At 34.9% G+C, this 14,946-nt stretch overlaps 1 protein-coding gene across 1 annotated transcript; it reads right to left on the reverse strand.

Moving 5' to 3' along the window:
- Positions 1-1,299: 1,299 nt before the first annotated feature.
- LOC125497911 (wall-associated receptor kinase 5-like) lies at positions 1,300-2,502 on the reverse strand. Its single transcript, XM_048645632.1, has one exon. The coding sequence runs from the start codon at positions 2,500-2,502 to the stop codon at positions 1,300-1,302; it is 1,203 nt and encodes a 400-aa protein (XP_048501589.1).
- Between the last annotated feature and the right edge of the window lie 12,444 nt (positions 2,503-14,946).

Consider the following 14,946-nt stretch of genomic DNA (forward strand, 5'->3'; position numbering starts at 1 on the left):
GGCTAATCCTATTGGGCTTAGGAAAAGGAATTCAATAATTAAAACTTTTGATGACTAACAAGATGGGCTTGTTAGGACTTTAGTCATCAAATTATCCTTTCCCTTTTTATTTCTTTTGGGCTTTCGATTCCATTAAGTTTTTTTTTTCAAATATGCTTTTAATAATTGAACTCTTATTTAAAACACGCTTAATCAAAATATTACAAACTTTATTAAGCTAAGAAAAATATTTTTAGTTGACTTTTAAAATAGTCAACCCCTTTTTAAAAGTCAAATCATTTTCCAAACCCATTTGGATTTAAATATAATTACATAAATAACTTAATATATTTATGAAAATCCTTTAAAAATGTGGGGGATTACAAAAAAATAGTGAAAAAACTATGTTCATTAATATCTTATAACAAGGTTCCAACAAAATAGTCATTCTTCTCTATATCATTCTGACTTCATGCTAAAATGATAGATGTTGGGTTGAGTAATAGACATCTAGGCTAAAATAATAGAATTATGGCTTAAAATAATAAATGTCAGACTTAAAAAACATCAAAGTATGGTTTATACACTAAGGTGCACAATATGCTCACTATGCAACCGAAATAACATGTTTATCTAAAAGAACATGGACTTTTTTAGCAAATTTTCTATGTAAAAAGAGCATGTAGTTCAAAATCAAAGTAAAGAACATGTTTAATATATCATTCTTCAAAGATCTTAAATCATAATGAGAAGAATATATATACTAAAAGAACATAAAACTTAAAATAGAAGAACATGTTTCTCAAATTTAAATTTGAAAAAAAATAGCACCAATGAATTTGAAATTTAAATTAATGTCATGTACTAATTAAGCTCTCAAGATGTTCTTATTATATCAACCTTTTAAATTTAAAACATACCTATTGTGAAGTTGTATTTTATTTTCTTGTTAAACATCTTGTGTTCTTGTTGAAATCAGAGTCATGTACCCGTAACTTGAAATATTAATGCGTGATTTATAATTGGCAACATTAAAACAAGGGATTTAATAGAGCTTGTATACAAATAAATTGGCAATCACATAGTCTTGGTCTCGCACAATACATGGCCAATAGACCAAATTTGGAAGACCATAATAGAGAGAGCAAATCACAAGATATTTTAAATAATAAACAATAAATACCCAATACGGTTTTCACAGGAAAAAAACGAACATTAAGATGAAAACAGTTCAGCTCAAAGGTGGTACGTTGTTGGTAACATCCCCCTCTTTTCTCTGGAAACAAAAGAGAGTTTTAGCAGGGTTAAAGCATTAACGGCTTAACGAGGGTTGTTCATTTCAGTGACTATATCCATTTGCGTCGGATTATGTCTAGAAAGTTCCTTAGAACCTGGATCACCATTTGACGGCACCGGGTAGAGATCATGTTGCCCTATCAAACCGGTTGTTTCTTCATACTTCTGCTCGGCCCAAGGATGCTTGTTTTGCTTCTTTAACCCCTCTAATTCAAGAGCCACTTCCTTCATGCTAGGCCTATCTTCACCTTTGATATTAAGGCATTTTTTGACTAGCTTAGCCATTGTAACTAGTTGCTCTTCGCTAGCTTCCCTCACCAATTGAGGATCAAGGATTTCCATCAACCGATCTTCCTTCATTGACACGATAAAGTATGTTGCCAAATTTCTCTCTTCCATTTTCCTTTCAGAGCAGAGTGGTTTTTCTTTTGTTAAGAGCTCCACAAGAACAACTCCAAAGCTGTAAACATCACTTTTCTCCGTCAATTGACTTGTATGGAAATACTGTGGATCCAAATATCCCAGTGTTCCTTGAACTAATGTTGTCACCTGAGTTTGATCCATCGGAACCAACCTTGAAGCACCGAAATCAGATATTTTTGTTGTATAATTATCATCCAATAATATGTTGGTCGATTTAACATCTCTATGAATTATTGGTATTGAAGCAGCTGAATGTAAATACATCAGTGCATCAGCAGCCTCCGCTGCAAGCCTTATGCAATTTGCCCAAGTAAGCCAAGATGTCATACCTTTATATCTATGTATATGTTCAAAGAGAGTGCCATTGGAGATGACTTCATATACGAGCAAAGGAACCTCAGTCTCAAGACAACATCCTAGGAGTTTCACCACATTACGATGATTGATTTGTGTCAAAATAACAACTTCATTAATGAATTGCTCAACTTGAGTTTGATCAGCCACTTTTGATTTCTTGATCGCAACTTCACGACCGTCCTTTAAAAGACCCTTGTATACTGTACCATAACCACCTTTACCTAGAATACAATCTTCACGGTAATTGTTTGTTGCAGCTTTTAGTTCTTGAGCAGAAAATAATTTGGATGACTCCATAGTTCCTCCATTTAGAGAAAGTTGTTGTGTCATTAGTATTCCTCCATTCTGCTCAAAGAATTTCTCCCTTTTTTTCATAAGTTTTCTTTTCTTTGTGATGAAATATATCCAACTCATCACAATAACCAAAAACAAGAATCCAAAGCTCATACCTACACAAACATTTGATAAACTTTCGTCAAACTAGCTAATTCTATGTTACCATGCAAGAAAACATGACAAGCAAGGATTAATCTACCCACTGAGTCGATGAAGTATTGGAGATACACAATTAAAAATTAATTAAAATTGTGATGATGTGTATCTCCTTTATATTTTTTTTAGTTTGCTTAGTAGAAATCTAACACTATTTACGTATAGAGGGATCTTTTCAATTGTCCTTCATATATAAGAAAAAATATAGTTATAATCGTGTTTCATTCGTCACATCGAATAAACACACAGAGTATAAACATGCAAATTAAAAAAGTACAGAATTAGTATTTCACAAGTTACTAATTAATGTTATCTCTAGTCAGTTATATAGCCAATGGTAGAATAACTTCTTCCCATCACACCATATATTGATAACTCAATTACAAACTCAATTACAGTAGATGTTTCTTAGTTTAATTGATTTATTTTTCTAAGCTTTATAACCTCATTTACAAATTAATCTCTTTGTACCCTAAAAAATTTGCTTAACTACCTTTTCTTCATGTCTCCATCAATCCAACATTGACAATTATTGTCTCTAATAACATATTAATAAATAAAATGTCAAATTTGAAAATTTGAAAATCAACATCACTAAAAATATAACAAGATTTTATATGTTTTTTAAATTTTTGTAAGCACATTTTTCTTATATATATATATGGGCAACATCACATGAGAATGCTCCTTACATGACAAATGAGAATAAATTTCAACCATACGATTGGATTGAAGTTACAACACTTATTTATTAGAGTTATACCTCCCTAAAAATAATTTTGAGCCAAATTTTTTTTTTTGAATTTTTTTGAATATTCTTTTTTTGGAGTTACATCACTTTTTCATTAGAGTTACATCACTTATTCATAAGAGTTATATGGTGTAAAATTCATTCTCATTTCTCATGTAAGTATGCATTTTCATATGAACTTTTATATATATATATATATATAGTAAGTATCCGGTGAGAATGGTTCAAAACTCAAAACATCACCACGGAAAAGCTTAAACTCAACTTGAAAGCATAGTTATTCATCCTTATTAAGGGGGCAAAAAACCACAATTAGGGAATTCGACAGTTTTCAAGTGATAATTACCTAAACTTAATCTTGTTGTAAACCCTGAATGATCAATAAAACAACCGGTGCCATTTTTCAGACCATTTCCCTTATATGCTTTAGGGCAAGAGCATTTGTAACGGCCAGGGGTGTTGGTACAAATATGTGAGCAAGGTTTGCTTGGACCAACACACTCATCAACATCTGAAAGAGGAAAATTTGTGAGAGAAAATCTCATTATAGTAGCATCTGAAATTAGAAATTTTATTTTCAAAACCACAATCTAACTTGCGTTGACCCAGTTCACGTTAATATTAATGTGTACCAGGTCAAAAATACATATTATTTGTGAATAATCCACTATATCATTCAGAAACCCATTGTATCATCCAAAAACCATTATATCATAAAAAACTCACTATATCATTCAAAAATATACTATATCATGCAGAAGCTACATCATTTCTAAACCATCCACTATATAATCCAGAAACCAACTATATCATGAAGAGACTCAATATAGCATTCAGAATCATACTATATCATCCAGAATTTACATCATTTCTGAATAATACACTATGTCATTCAAACACTCACTATATCATACAGAAGCTCACTAGCTATATCATTTAGACACTCACTATATCATTCATAAATTACATCTTTCTATTTGTTAAAGCACATGTCACAATAATATATACTACACAATCTACATCGTCTTGTTAACACATTATATTAAAATTAAATCTTCCATTATATTACATATAATATCACTATATATTTTATGTTGATAAAATCCACTATATTGTGTATAAGTAAACTATATCTCTATAAAACTCACTATATGAAATTAATATCAATTATCAACCTATACACACTAATATGCATCGGATCTATTTGAGTTTTTTTTTTTACTCAAAAGCATAGTTAAACACAAATCTAGGAAAGAAATTACTCCAATATTGTTTTTCTGTCTATGGATAATTGTGGAGTACATCTAAAGAGGTTCACGTATCCGAGCTTTTTGGGGATTGCACTCAAATTTGTATTGATGGCATTTGATTTGATTTGCTACTGGGGAGACTACTTTATGAGGGAAGGTATAACCACTAACAATATTGGTAAACCAGCTAATTCAAAATTTTAAAAATTTATATTAGTAAACACTTTTTGGTATTTCTAAAATTGTATAATTGAACATTTTCTGAGTACCCTTTACAGTAACAATTAGTACAAAAAGGATCATACCCTTTACAATAACAATTAGTACAAAAAGGATCATCGTGGGTTTATGGCCGTTATTTTTAGGAGTTATTGTTGTTGGATAATATTATATGTAAAGGGATAATATTATTTTGTAAAGGGTGGAATGGTATTTTACTAGTCATAGGTATGTATTGTAAACATTATAAATATTGAATGTCAGGTTAACCTACAATAGGTTAACACAATTATTCTTCACACTTGTACATGGTATCACAACCAAGGTTTTCTAAAAAAATTTTCCCTCACCAATTTTTTTTTTTTTCTGATGGACCTGTCGGCTTCCTCTTCCGCCACCGCCGCTGTCCTCACCAGTCCGCCGCCGGCGTCGTCTGCCGTCTACCAGTCTCCATCACCGGCACGTACGACCACCGCCACGGTACCCCCAGCCTCGAGTGTTCTGCCGTCCTTCCCCGACTTATTGCAGCACCTAATCTCACAGCCATGGACTGCTGCTGCCGTGCCCACCATGACGTGGCTTGGCTTCCGTGCCTCTCTGCCGACCGACTTTACCGCCTCTTCGGCTACGCCGTCGCACAATACTCCTCGGTTCCTACCGGGATTTTTGGCCACATCATATATGCTGACCATCAGCGCTGTTTATCAGCCACCGACTACTCCTCATGGTGTGCCGTACACCGCTACTCCACCGTCGTACAACCAGGCAACTTCCTTCACTCTTCCACATTTATCGGCTCCTAACCTTACGAATTTGGTAACGATTACTTTTTCTTCTCCTGAGGATTATCTTTTATGGAAAACCCAAATAACTTGCCTGCTGCTTTCTCATCAATTACTTGGCATTGTTGATGGTACTGCTATTATTCCTCCTTCTACTGTACTTGATGAATATGGTAATACTGCTCCTAATGTTCACTTTTATGAATATCAGCGTATTGATCAGATAGTCGAATCATGGATTTTTGCTACTTTATCTCGTGATGTATTTGTAGATGTTCATGATTTGCACACCTTTGTTGATATTTGGAATAGATTACAGTCTAGATTTATGCATGCCAGTATGGCTCATTCTATGGAGTTAAAGGGACGTTTAACTCGTATTAAAAAGACTGATTCTCAAACTATGGATGGTTATTTAAGGGAAATAAAGGTTATTGCTGATTCTCTTGCTGCTATACAATGCCCTGTTTCAAATCAGGATTTAATTCAGTATACCCTTTTTGGTCTGGATCGTGATTCTGAATATGATCACATTGTTACTACCTTATTGCATTATCCATTTCCTATAAGTTTTGATGATCTAAGGCTTAAGTTGCTCCTTCATGAACAAAGATTGAAAAATTAAATTCAAGGGATGGATCTGATTCCTCCTCTCATCATGCATTAATTGCTGTTCAATCCACTGGTTCTGGATCAAGTTCCTCCAAGTCTAATTCTGGAGGGAAAATAAGGGAAGAAATAATAGGAATCGTGGGGGCAATAAAAATCGTGGTGGTAACAATAATCCGAATGCTCGAGGTTATAATGGTGGAAATTAGGGCTGACAATAGGTCGGGTTGGGTCAAGATCAGGTTGGGTTGACGGGTTGGCGGGTTGGCGGGTTGAGAATCCCTTGACCCAACCTGACCTGTTAACTTAAACGGGTTGAGATTTACAACCCAACCCAACCTTATGATAAACGGGTCAACCTTCAGGTCGACCCATTTAATTTTTTTTCGTGTTTTTTTTCCAGAAAAAAATAAAATAAAAACAACACAATTTATTTGCAAATAACAATAGGCAGAAAATTAAAATTAAGTCATTACATAACCATCTGATAATATTATTCAAAATCAACCTAACTTTTGTTCAAAATCAACAGAAATGTTCATTTAGGTGAAAATCTGAAATCCTAACCTTTTAAATAGTGCTAGGATTTTTACTTTATTACTTTATGGTCCAGTCCAATTTTTTGGGCTGGAATCTAAACTGAGTTAGAGATTTTTTTAGCTTGTTTTTTCATAAATGGGTTAGGTGGGTCAAAATCAGGTTGGAATTTTCAACCTGACCAACCTATTTAATTAAACGGGTTGGGTCAGGTCGACCCATTTAATTAAATGGGTTGAAATTTTCGACCCAACCCATTATTAATGGGTTGGGTTCGGGTCGGGTTGGCGGGTTGGGTAATATTTTGCCAGCTCTAGTGGAAATGGGGGAAATAATAATTCTCGTGGCCCTGGAAACAACAACAACAATGCTAATCGGGGACGCTCCAATGGTATGAGTAAATATTCTAACATGTCATCCTATAGTATGCCTCGTATAGATTATATTACTAATAATTTGTCGCCTGCAGGGAGTAATTCATCATGTAACAATGTAACCTCTACCCCTACTCCTGATACATGTGGTTTATATTGGTTTCCAGGTCACCAAGCTGCCTATTGTCCTCAACGTTTCAATTCCAGCTTTGTTCCTTCCTCCTCTGAAAGTGGCACTCGAGCCTTAGCTGCACTGTCCGTTGGTGGTGAATCCAATGATTCAGTCTGGTACCCGGATTCGGGAGCTGCCTCTCACATGACTGCTCAGGATGGTACATTTTCTACTAAAACTCCTTATACTGGGTTTAGTTCTGTTGTAGTTGGTAATGGTACCTTACTCCCTATTAAAAGTACTAGCAATTTAACCTTAAAAACAACAAGTCGTCCCCTCCAGTTGTCATCTGTCTGTCATGTTCCTAACTTAAAACATAATGTATCATCAGTTAACAAGTTGTGTCATGAAAATGATTGTGTTGTGAGTTTTGATAAAAATTATGTTTATGTTAAGGATCATATAACGGGGGAGGTTCTGCTTCAGGGAACCAGTAAGCAAGGTGTCTACCTTCTTCACCCCAGCATTGTCCCTCCTGAACCTTCGATTCCTGCTTTCCTAGACATTAAGGAGTCGGGTGACGTTTGGCATGCTCGTTTGGGTCCATGTTCAAATAAATATATCACATGTACCTCTAAGTTTCATGATGATTGTGTTGGTTGTAAGCTAGGAAAAACTCATCGTTTACCTTTTTGATTCAGTTGAACATATTTCTACATATCCATTATATAAGATTCACAGTGATCTTTGGCAATCTCCTGTTTTGTCAAATCAATTATTTCGCTATTATGTTGTGTTTGTTGATGATTTTTCACGCTATTCCTGAATTTATCCTTTACGTCGAAAATCGGAAGCTTATTCTAAATTCATTATGTTTCAAAAGATGGTTGAAAACCTTTTTAATTGCAAAATTAAAATATTTCAAAGGGATGGAGGAAGAGAATTTGACAATTCTCCTCTTCTTCAACATTTTTCTTACAATGGTATTATTTTTCAAAAATCCTGTCCCCATACTCTAGCTCAAAACGGTGTTGCAGAACGCAAACATCGTCATATCATTGAAATGGCTCGTACTATGATTATTCATTCTGACTTTCCTGCAGAATTTTGGGTTGATGCATCATATACTGCCACTTACACTATCAATAGATTACCCAGCTCGGTTTTAGGGGGTGTTTCTCTTTTTAAAAAATTATTTCATCTTCCCCCTTCCTATCAATTTTTGAAAATATTTGGATGTGAATGCTTTCCTTTTTTTATGAACTCTAAAAATCACAAACTGCAACCTAAGTCTAAAACCTGTGTTTTTATTTGATATGCATTAAAGGGTATTGTTGTTTTGATCCTACTACCAATAAAGTCATCACTAGTCGTCATGTTCTCTTTCATGAACATAAATTTCCTTATCGCACTCTTGTGGGTCCCCAGTCTACCGTGTCTTACACCTCCCCCTTAGTATTCACTTGTGACTGGAATCTCACAAATGTTGCGCGTCCTGATCCGCACCCGCCTTTGGGGCTCTCGCCCGCTACTCGCAGCACTCTCGCTGCCTTTCTTCCAGCCGAGGCCACACCATCTGTGCGCCCTGCCTCGCCCGCACTAAACTCAGCGCTCTCCGCTCTTCCTCGCAGCCCTGCTGCCTTGCCCCGCCCACACTCGACTGTGCCCAGTCCGCACCTCATGTTTGCCTTGCTAGCTGTCGAGCCAGCGCTCGATGGCCTGGCCGGGCCCTTTCCCGTGTCTGCCCAGCATGCTCGCGCATCCTCTCCAGCTATTGTGCGTGGCTCGGCAGCATCATCTGCCTTGTCTAGCGCTGTCCTGCTAGCTGGGAGCCCAACGTCCTCGACCCCCCATGCTCCCCCGCCTCTCTCATCTCGTCTGCCCCTGGTCAGCCAAGTCCCTTGTCTAGCATGTCGTTGTCTCCATTTTTTGTCTCCAATCATCACCCGATGGTTACTAGATTAAAAGATGGGGTGTCTAAGCCTAAAATTTTAATGAATTTAAAAACGGATATAACTGAGTCTGAACCCACTAACTTTAAACAAGCTTCTAAAGACTCACGTTGGCGTCAAGCTATGCTAGATGAATATAAGGCTTTAATTGATAATGAAACCTGGGAGTTGGTACCTCGCAACTATGATAAAAATTTACTTGGTTGTAAGTGGGTGTATCGGATCAAATATCATTCCGATGGTTCGGTGGAGCGGTTCAAAGCCAAAGTTGTTGTTTTTGGCAATCACCAGCAGACATGTATTGATTACTTTGAAACCTTTAGTCCTGTTGTTAACCCTAAAATTGTTCGCTTGGTTCTTACTATTGCTGTTTCTCTTAAATGGTCTATTCGTCAGTTAGATGTCAAAAATGCATTTCTTCATGGTTTTCTTAATGAAGAGGTTTATATGCGTCAACCTCCGGGTTTTATTCATCCATCTAAACCTACTCATATTTGTCGTCTTCGTAAGTCCATTTATGGTTTGAAACAAGCTCCTAGAGCTTGGTTCTCTAGGTTTAGCAATTTTCTTTTATCTATTGGTTTCAAGTGCAGCAGTTGTGACATTTCTATGTTCACTCTTAAATATCATGGTCATCTCATTATTCTTCTCTTATATGTTGGTGACATTGTCCTTATGACAATAAGTTTTTAGTGTGTCGTTAAGGCACTAAGAACCGCTTTACAAACAATATTTATAGTCCTAACAAGCAATTACTAAGGGAATAGTAAGGGCAAGTCAAGGGTCGATCCACAGGAAAATAGGGATTGGTTAAAGTCTATCAAGTCTAGACTACCTAATTGAAGGGTATTTGGGGGTTTGAAAGAGTTTTGGTATCGATTAAATCTAACTAATAGCACGAACAAGCAAATAACACGAGTTTAAATATCAAATAAAAGACACTAGAGTTAAGGTTACTAGTATGAATAAGGATAGCCAATGAATGCTAATGCGATTGTGATGTACGGAGATGATTATACAAGGTTTAGTTTCCCTCTAAATTACTTGAGTCCTCTCTCGAATGGTCCTCAAGAATAATCACTTAATCAATCAACTAAATCCTCTCTCGAATGGTCTTTAGTCAATTGATTAAGAGATTCAATGAGTTCAGAAAATCCCTATAAAGGATCCCCTTAATTTCTACCCAATATCCTGGCCTAGAAATTAAGTTGATTCTTGTGGATGATAAAAGAGTTCAAAATTCGATTTAAGAACATTTGAAATCAAAATACCAAAGTATAAATGTGATCAATATCTATCCTAAGGTTTCAAAACACCAAGATCAATGCATAAACTTCTCTAAACATCACAATCACATCAACAACATATTTAAAACCCTAATTCATACTTTCACCCTAACCCTAGATTATGAAACTACTCACTAATCATGGAGTTAAAGCAATTAAACAATAAATCTATGACTAATCTAAGGCTAAACATCATCAAGCAATAACTAAACTAATGGAAATCGCAATTAATAAACTAAGAGAATGAAGATCTAAAATAATATAAGAACAAAAACGAAAGAATGAATTAAAAACTGAAACTTTGAATTAAGATGAACGAAAAGTACCTTCAATATCAATGGAATCACAAACTATAATCACTAATCTCAATTACCAATGCAAACTAAAGTGTTTTCTCTCTAATACAAAATCCTAGAATGTTGTGTAGAAACTAGAATAAAACGTAACTCTAAAACTAAAACTAATGTCTCTGCTACTTATCTCACCGCTAACCCAGTTCATCATGATCGTAGCAAATATATTGACGTGGATTATCATTTTGTTCGAGAAATGGTTGCCAAGGGAGGACTTATTATTCGACATGTTCCTACTCAGTCTCAGGTTGCAGACATTTTTACTAAGGGCCTCTCTACTGACTTATTTACTAAATATCGTACCAATCTATCCGTAGTTTTACCCTATAAAGATTGAGGGGGTGTATTGGATAATATTATATGTAAAGGGATAATATTATATTGTAAAGGGTAGAATGATACTTTACTAGTCATAGGTCTGTATTGTAAACATTATAAATATTGAATGTCAGGTTAACCTACAAGGCTACAACAGGTTCACACAATTATTCTTTACACTTGTATAATTGTTATTTGTTTTTGCAATAAATATTTATGTTTTGTGCTTCTGAGTCATTGGAAAAAAATCATCAATGTAGCGTATGTCATGTTATCGTATCCCCTCTCTTCTCTGTAAGCTAAAACATATATGTTGAATTTTCAAGTCTCCACTAAAATTTTGCATCGAATAAGAAATTGAAGAGGTCATGGAACCATGATAAATCTCTAATCGGGTAGAGATTTTGAAACATCTAACATGCCAAGTGGCAGCACATAAGTGACTCTAATATATGAAACTTTTCACTTTCCACATGTCATGCTATTATTTGTTCAAAAAATTTTACTTTTACAATTATGAAACTTGTATTTTTCAAAAAATATGTTTTAAAAAAATTAAAAATATATTAATATTCATATATTTGTATTCTCTACAAATAGACATCCGTTTTTATATAATTTCATTACAATTTTATTTTACCTTGCTCTAACCATTACTCCCTCCGTTTTCTAAAGATCTTCCTTGTTACTGATACCAAAGAAGATCCATTTGTGTGGGGTGTGGGGTGGATAAAGTAGGAGAGAAAAGGAGGTTAAGATAAATAAACAAATAAAAAAGGGTTAAAGTAGGAGAGAGAAAGGGAGTAAAATTGAATTAATAATGTAATGGTGGACCATATGATAGGGACATGAGAGCGAGGGAAAAAAAGGGAAAAAAATCCAAATAAGGAATAAAGTAAAAGAGGAAAGATCTTTTAGAAACGCACTTAAACGGAAAGAGGGAAAATCTTTAGGAAACGGAGGGAGTATAATACAAATTAAACACTTACACACATATATGTTGTTCGTGTACACAACATATGTTGTTTGTGTATTCACAAATAATGTTTGTATTATTTTTTTCTATATATCTAAATAATAGTTAGAGAAGGGTAAAAGAAAAATATGATGAAACTATATCAAAATGAATTTCTATTTGTAGAGAATAAAAATATATGAATATTGATATTTTTTAAAAAATATATATGATTTTTGAGATATATAAATTTGAAAATTGCAAAAGTGATATTTTTTGAACAAATAACAACATGATGTGTGCTGCCACAAATTTCTTTACACCCACTTGTGTGCTGCCGCATGAATGTTAGATATATGATAAATGTCTACCGGTTAGACATTTATCATTTCTCGAGGCAGGTGGCCCTCCTATTGATTCAAACTACCCAAAATAACCTATTTACTCGTGTATGAGCAACGCTAGCTAGGAAGGTTATTGTTCGATAATTATTGCAAATTAAAGTATATGTGAAACAATGTCTTGTTAATTTTTTGCAACATCAGTGACTTTTTTCTAGATGCAATTTCGTACTCTATATATTCTTCTGGGTAACTATGTTAGTACTGATGACTATTGTCAAGTTAATATCTAACCCGGGACATGATCGATGACCAATATATGCGAGGACTGACCTGTACATCCAGGACTAAGATATGGATTACCGTCGTAACCAGGAAGACAACTACAACGATACGCTGATCTGGAACCAGCATCAAAATCAGTGCAGTTGGTCTTCTCCTGGCAAGCATAACCAGACCTTAATGGCGTCTTTCGAGCTTCGTGACACGTCTCATTCTCACCAACAAACCAATCAAGCACCACTGGAACAGTAGCTCTAGTTCTATTCATAAATGCGGAGTGGTCAGAAAGATCAGCGACGTTGAAGGTGAACTTGTTTTCCTCACCTATGAAAGCAGCGCCACATTGATTAAAATCGGATATGTTGGTGTGGTTGTTGAAACTCTGTATCCTTGTCAAAAATGCGTCCACTCCTTTAAGGATGGGTGTTTGGCAGCAACCCACTCCCGAACACGACCCATTGTACTGAATCACGTCCTCTAAACTGTAACACGTTGCCATACAAGCACTGCCGTGGCCGTAAGCATCTATGATGAAAGCCATTTCATCACAACCAATGACAGTGAACTTATTTGCCGTATCTGAAAATACAAATGGTAAGCCCTCGAATTTTATATATGCTCTTGCCTTAGATTTACCGGATTCCAGCACTTCATGCCCACTTTTATTGTAGCATGCAGTGTTTATGATGCTCACTATTCGCATTTGGCCATCATCGGATATGTCCAGCCATGATCTCCATGTTAGTCTCTCCTATAAAGAGTTTCGGGGGATCATAGGAGGTGTTGCAATTCATGTTATAGGGCTGACTAAGGGAGCATGCTCCGTCTAGGCCAATGCCGAATGGGTAGGGAACGATTACATTTCCGCAAGTTGTTGGACAGCCGGGTTTCGCTATGGAGGAGGCGGAGATGATGGTGAACGGAAACATGCCAAAAATAGTCAACCAAAGCCATAAGAGCAAAGAAAAATTAGCTTGCATCTCAAACATCTTTGGCATAGCTTGTCTATAACTTATGAGTAATGTCAACCCAAAGAGATGACATACTCCGTATAACTGAATTCTACCTAATAATCTACTCACAGACAGGACGTTACGATTGATATTGAATAATTGATTAGTTGATGAAGTCTATGTCTTAAGCTTTAGAGTTGACACTAAAGACTTTCTAGCATGATGTGTACTATTCCCTTGCAACTTGCAAGGCCATCAGCAATATTTTTAGGAAAAATTTCCCAAGAGAGAGTTTAACTATTACCCATTTTCTTTTATAAGTCCCGACTATGGATTATTCCCGATATGTCTCAAGTTTACTATCTTGTGATTTTCATAGGTCTTGAGTTACTTATAATCGGTTTAGAAGGTAAGATTTTTAAATGTTTTCCATCTTCGAACACTTTCAACAAGTGACAAAGACCTATAAAATAGGGCCAGTATTTTAAAATCTTACCTTTTAAACCATTTATAAGTAATTCATGACTTATAAAAATTACAAGATGGTAATCTTGGGACCTGCAAGGAATAATCCATAGTTGGGACCTATAAAAGAAAATGGGTAATAATTGGGCCCTCTATTGTGAATTTCTCCATATTTTTATGTCTGATCCAACCATCATCGGGTCATCACCATAGAGGTGAAGTGGCGAAGTGCTATTCCACTCGAAGGTAGCTTCTTTAGATATACATATATCCATTACATATATGTATATTACTATTTACTACTAGTCTTCTGTTTAAGCCATTCTTTTATATAAATATTTGCTTATAGGGGTATGAACATTCATAGATAATCTTTACCCAAAAAAGTTTCAAAATATAATATCTATATTTGCTTATAGGTTTGTAGTTGCAACAATGATACAGAAGTATATTATTGAAATCCGTATATTTTACCATTCTTTTTAGAATAAACATTTTAGAGATATAATATTTATAATATATTTTAGATATATATGGTAACAAATCTTTTCTAAGTTTAATAAAAATAAATTAAAACGATAAAGAATTTTTAGATAGGAAAAAATCTAATATGAGACTCCTTTGGTTCTCACTTTAATATTACTGCAATTTCCAACAAAATAAGTAGATTTTGTTCATAACCTTAATGATCATGGATACTCCTTTTGTACCAAAACTAAAAACTTCATACTCCTTCCGTCCTATTATGTAGTGCTTGTTTGTTTTTTATACAGTCTCCAAGACGTAACTTTGACCTTTAATATCTTCAATTACGTATTAATAAAAAATAGAGGCCATGTTTAGTAAATAGAGTTTAGAGT

The sequence above is a fragment of the Beta vulgaris genome, chromosome 5 (genome assembly GCF_026745355.1).
Source record: "Beta vulgaris subsp. vulgaris cultivar EL10 chromosome 5, EL10.2, whole genome shotgun sequence".
Taxonomy (NCBI): domain Eukaryota; kingdom Viridiplantae; phylum Streptophyta; class Magnoliopsida; order Caryophyllales; family Amaranthaceae; genus Beta; species Beta vulgaris.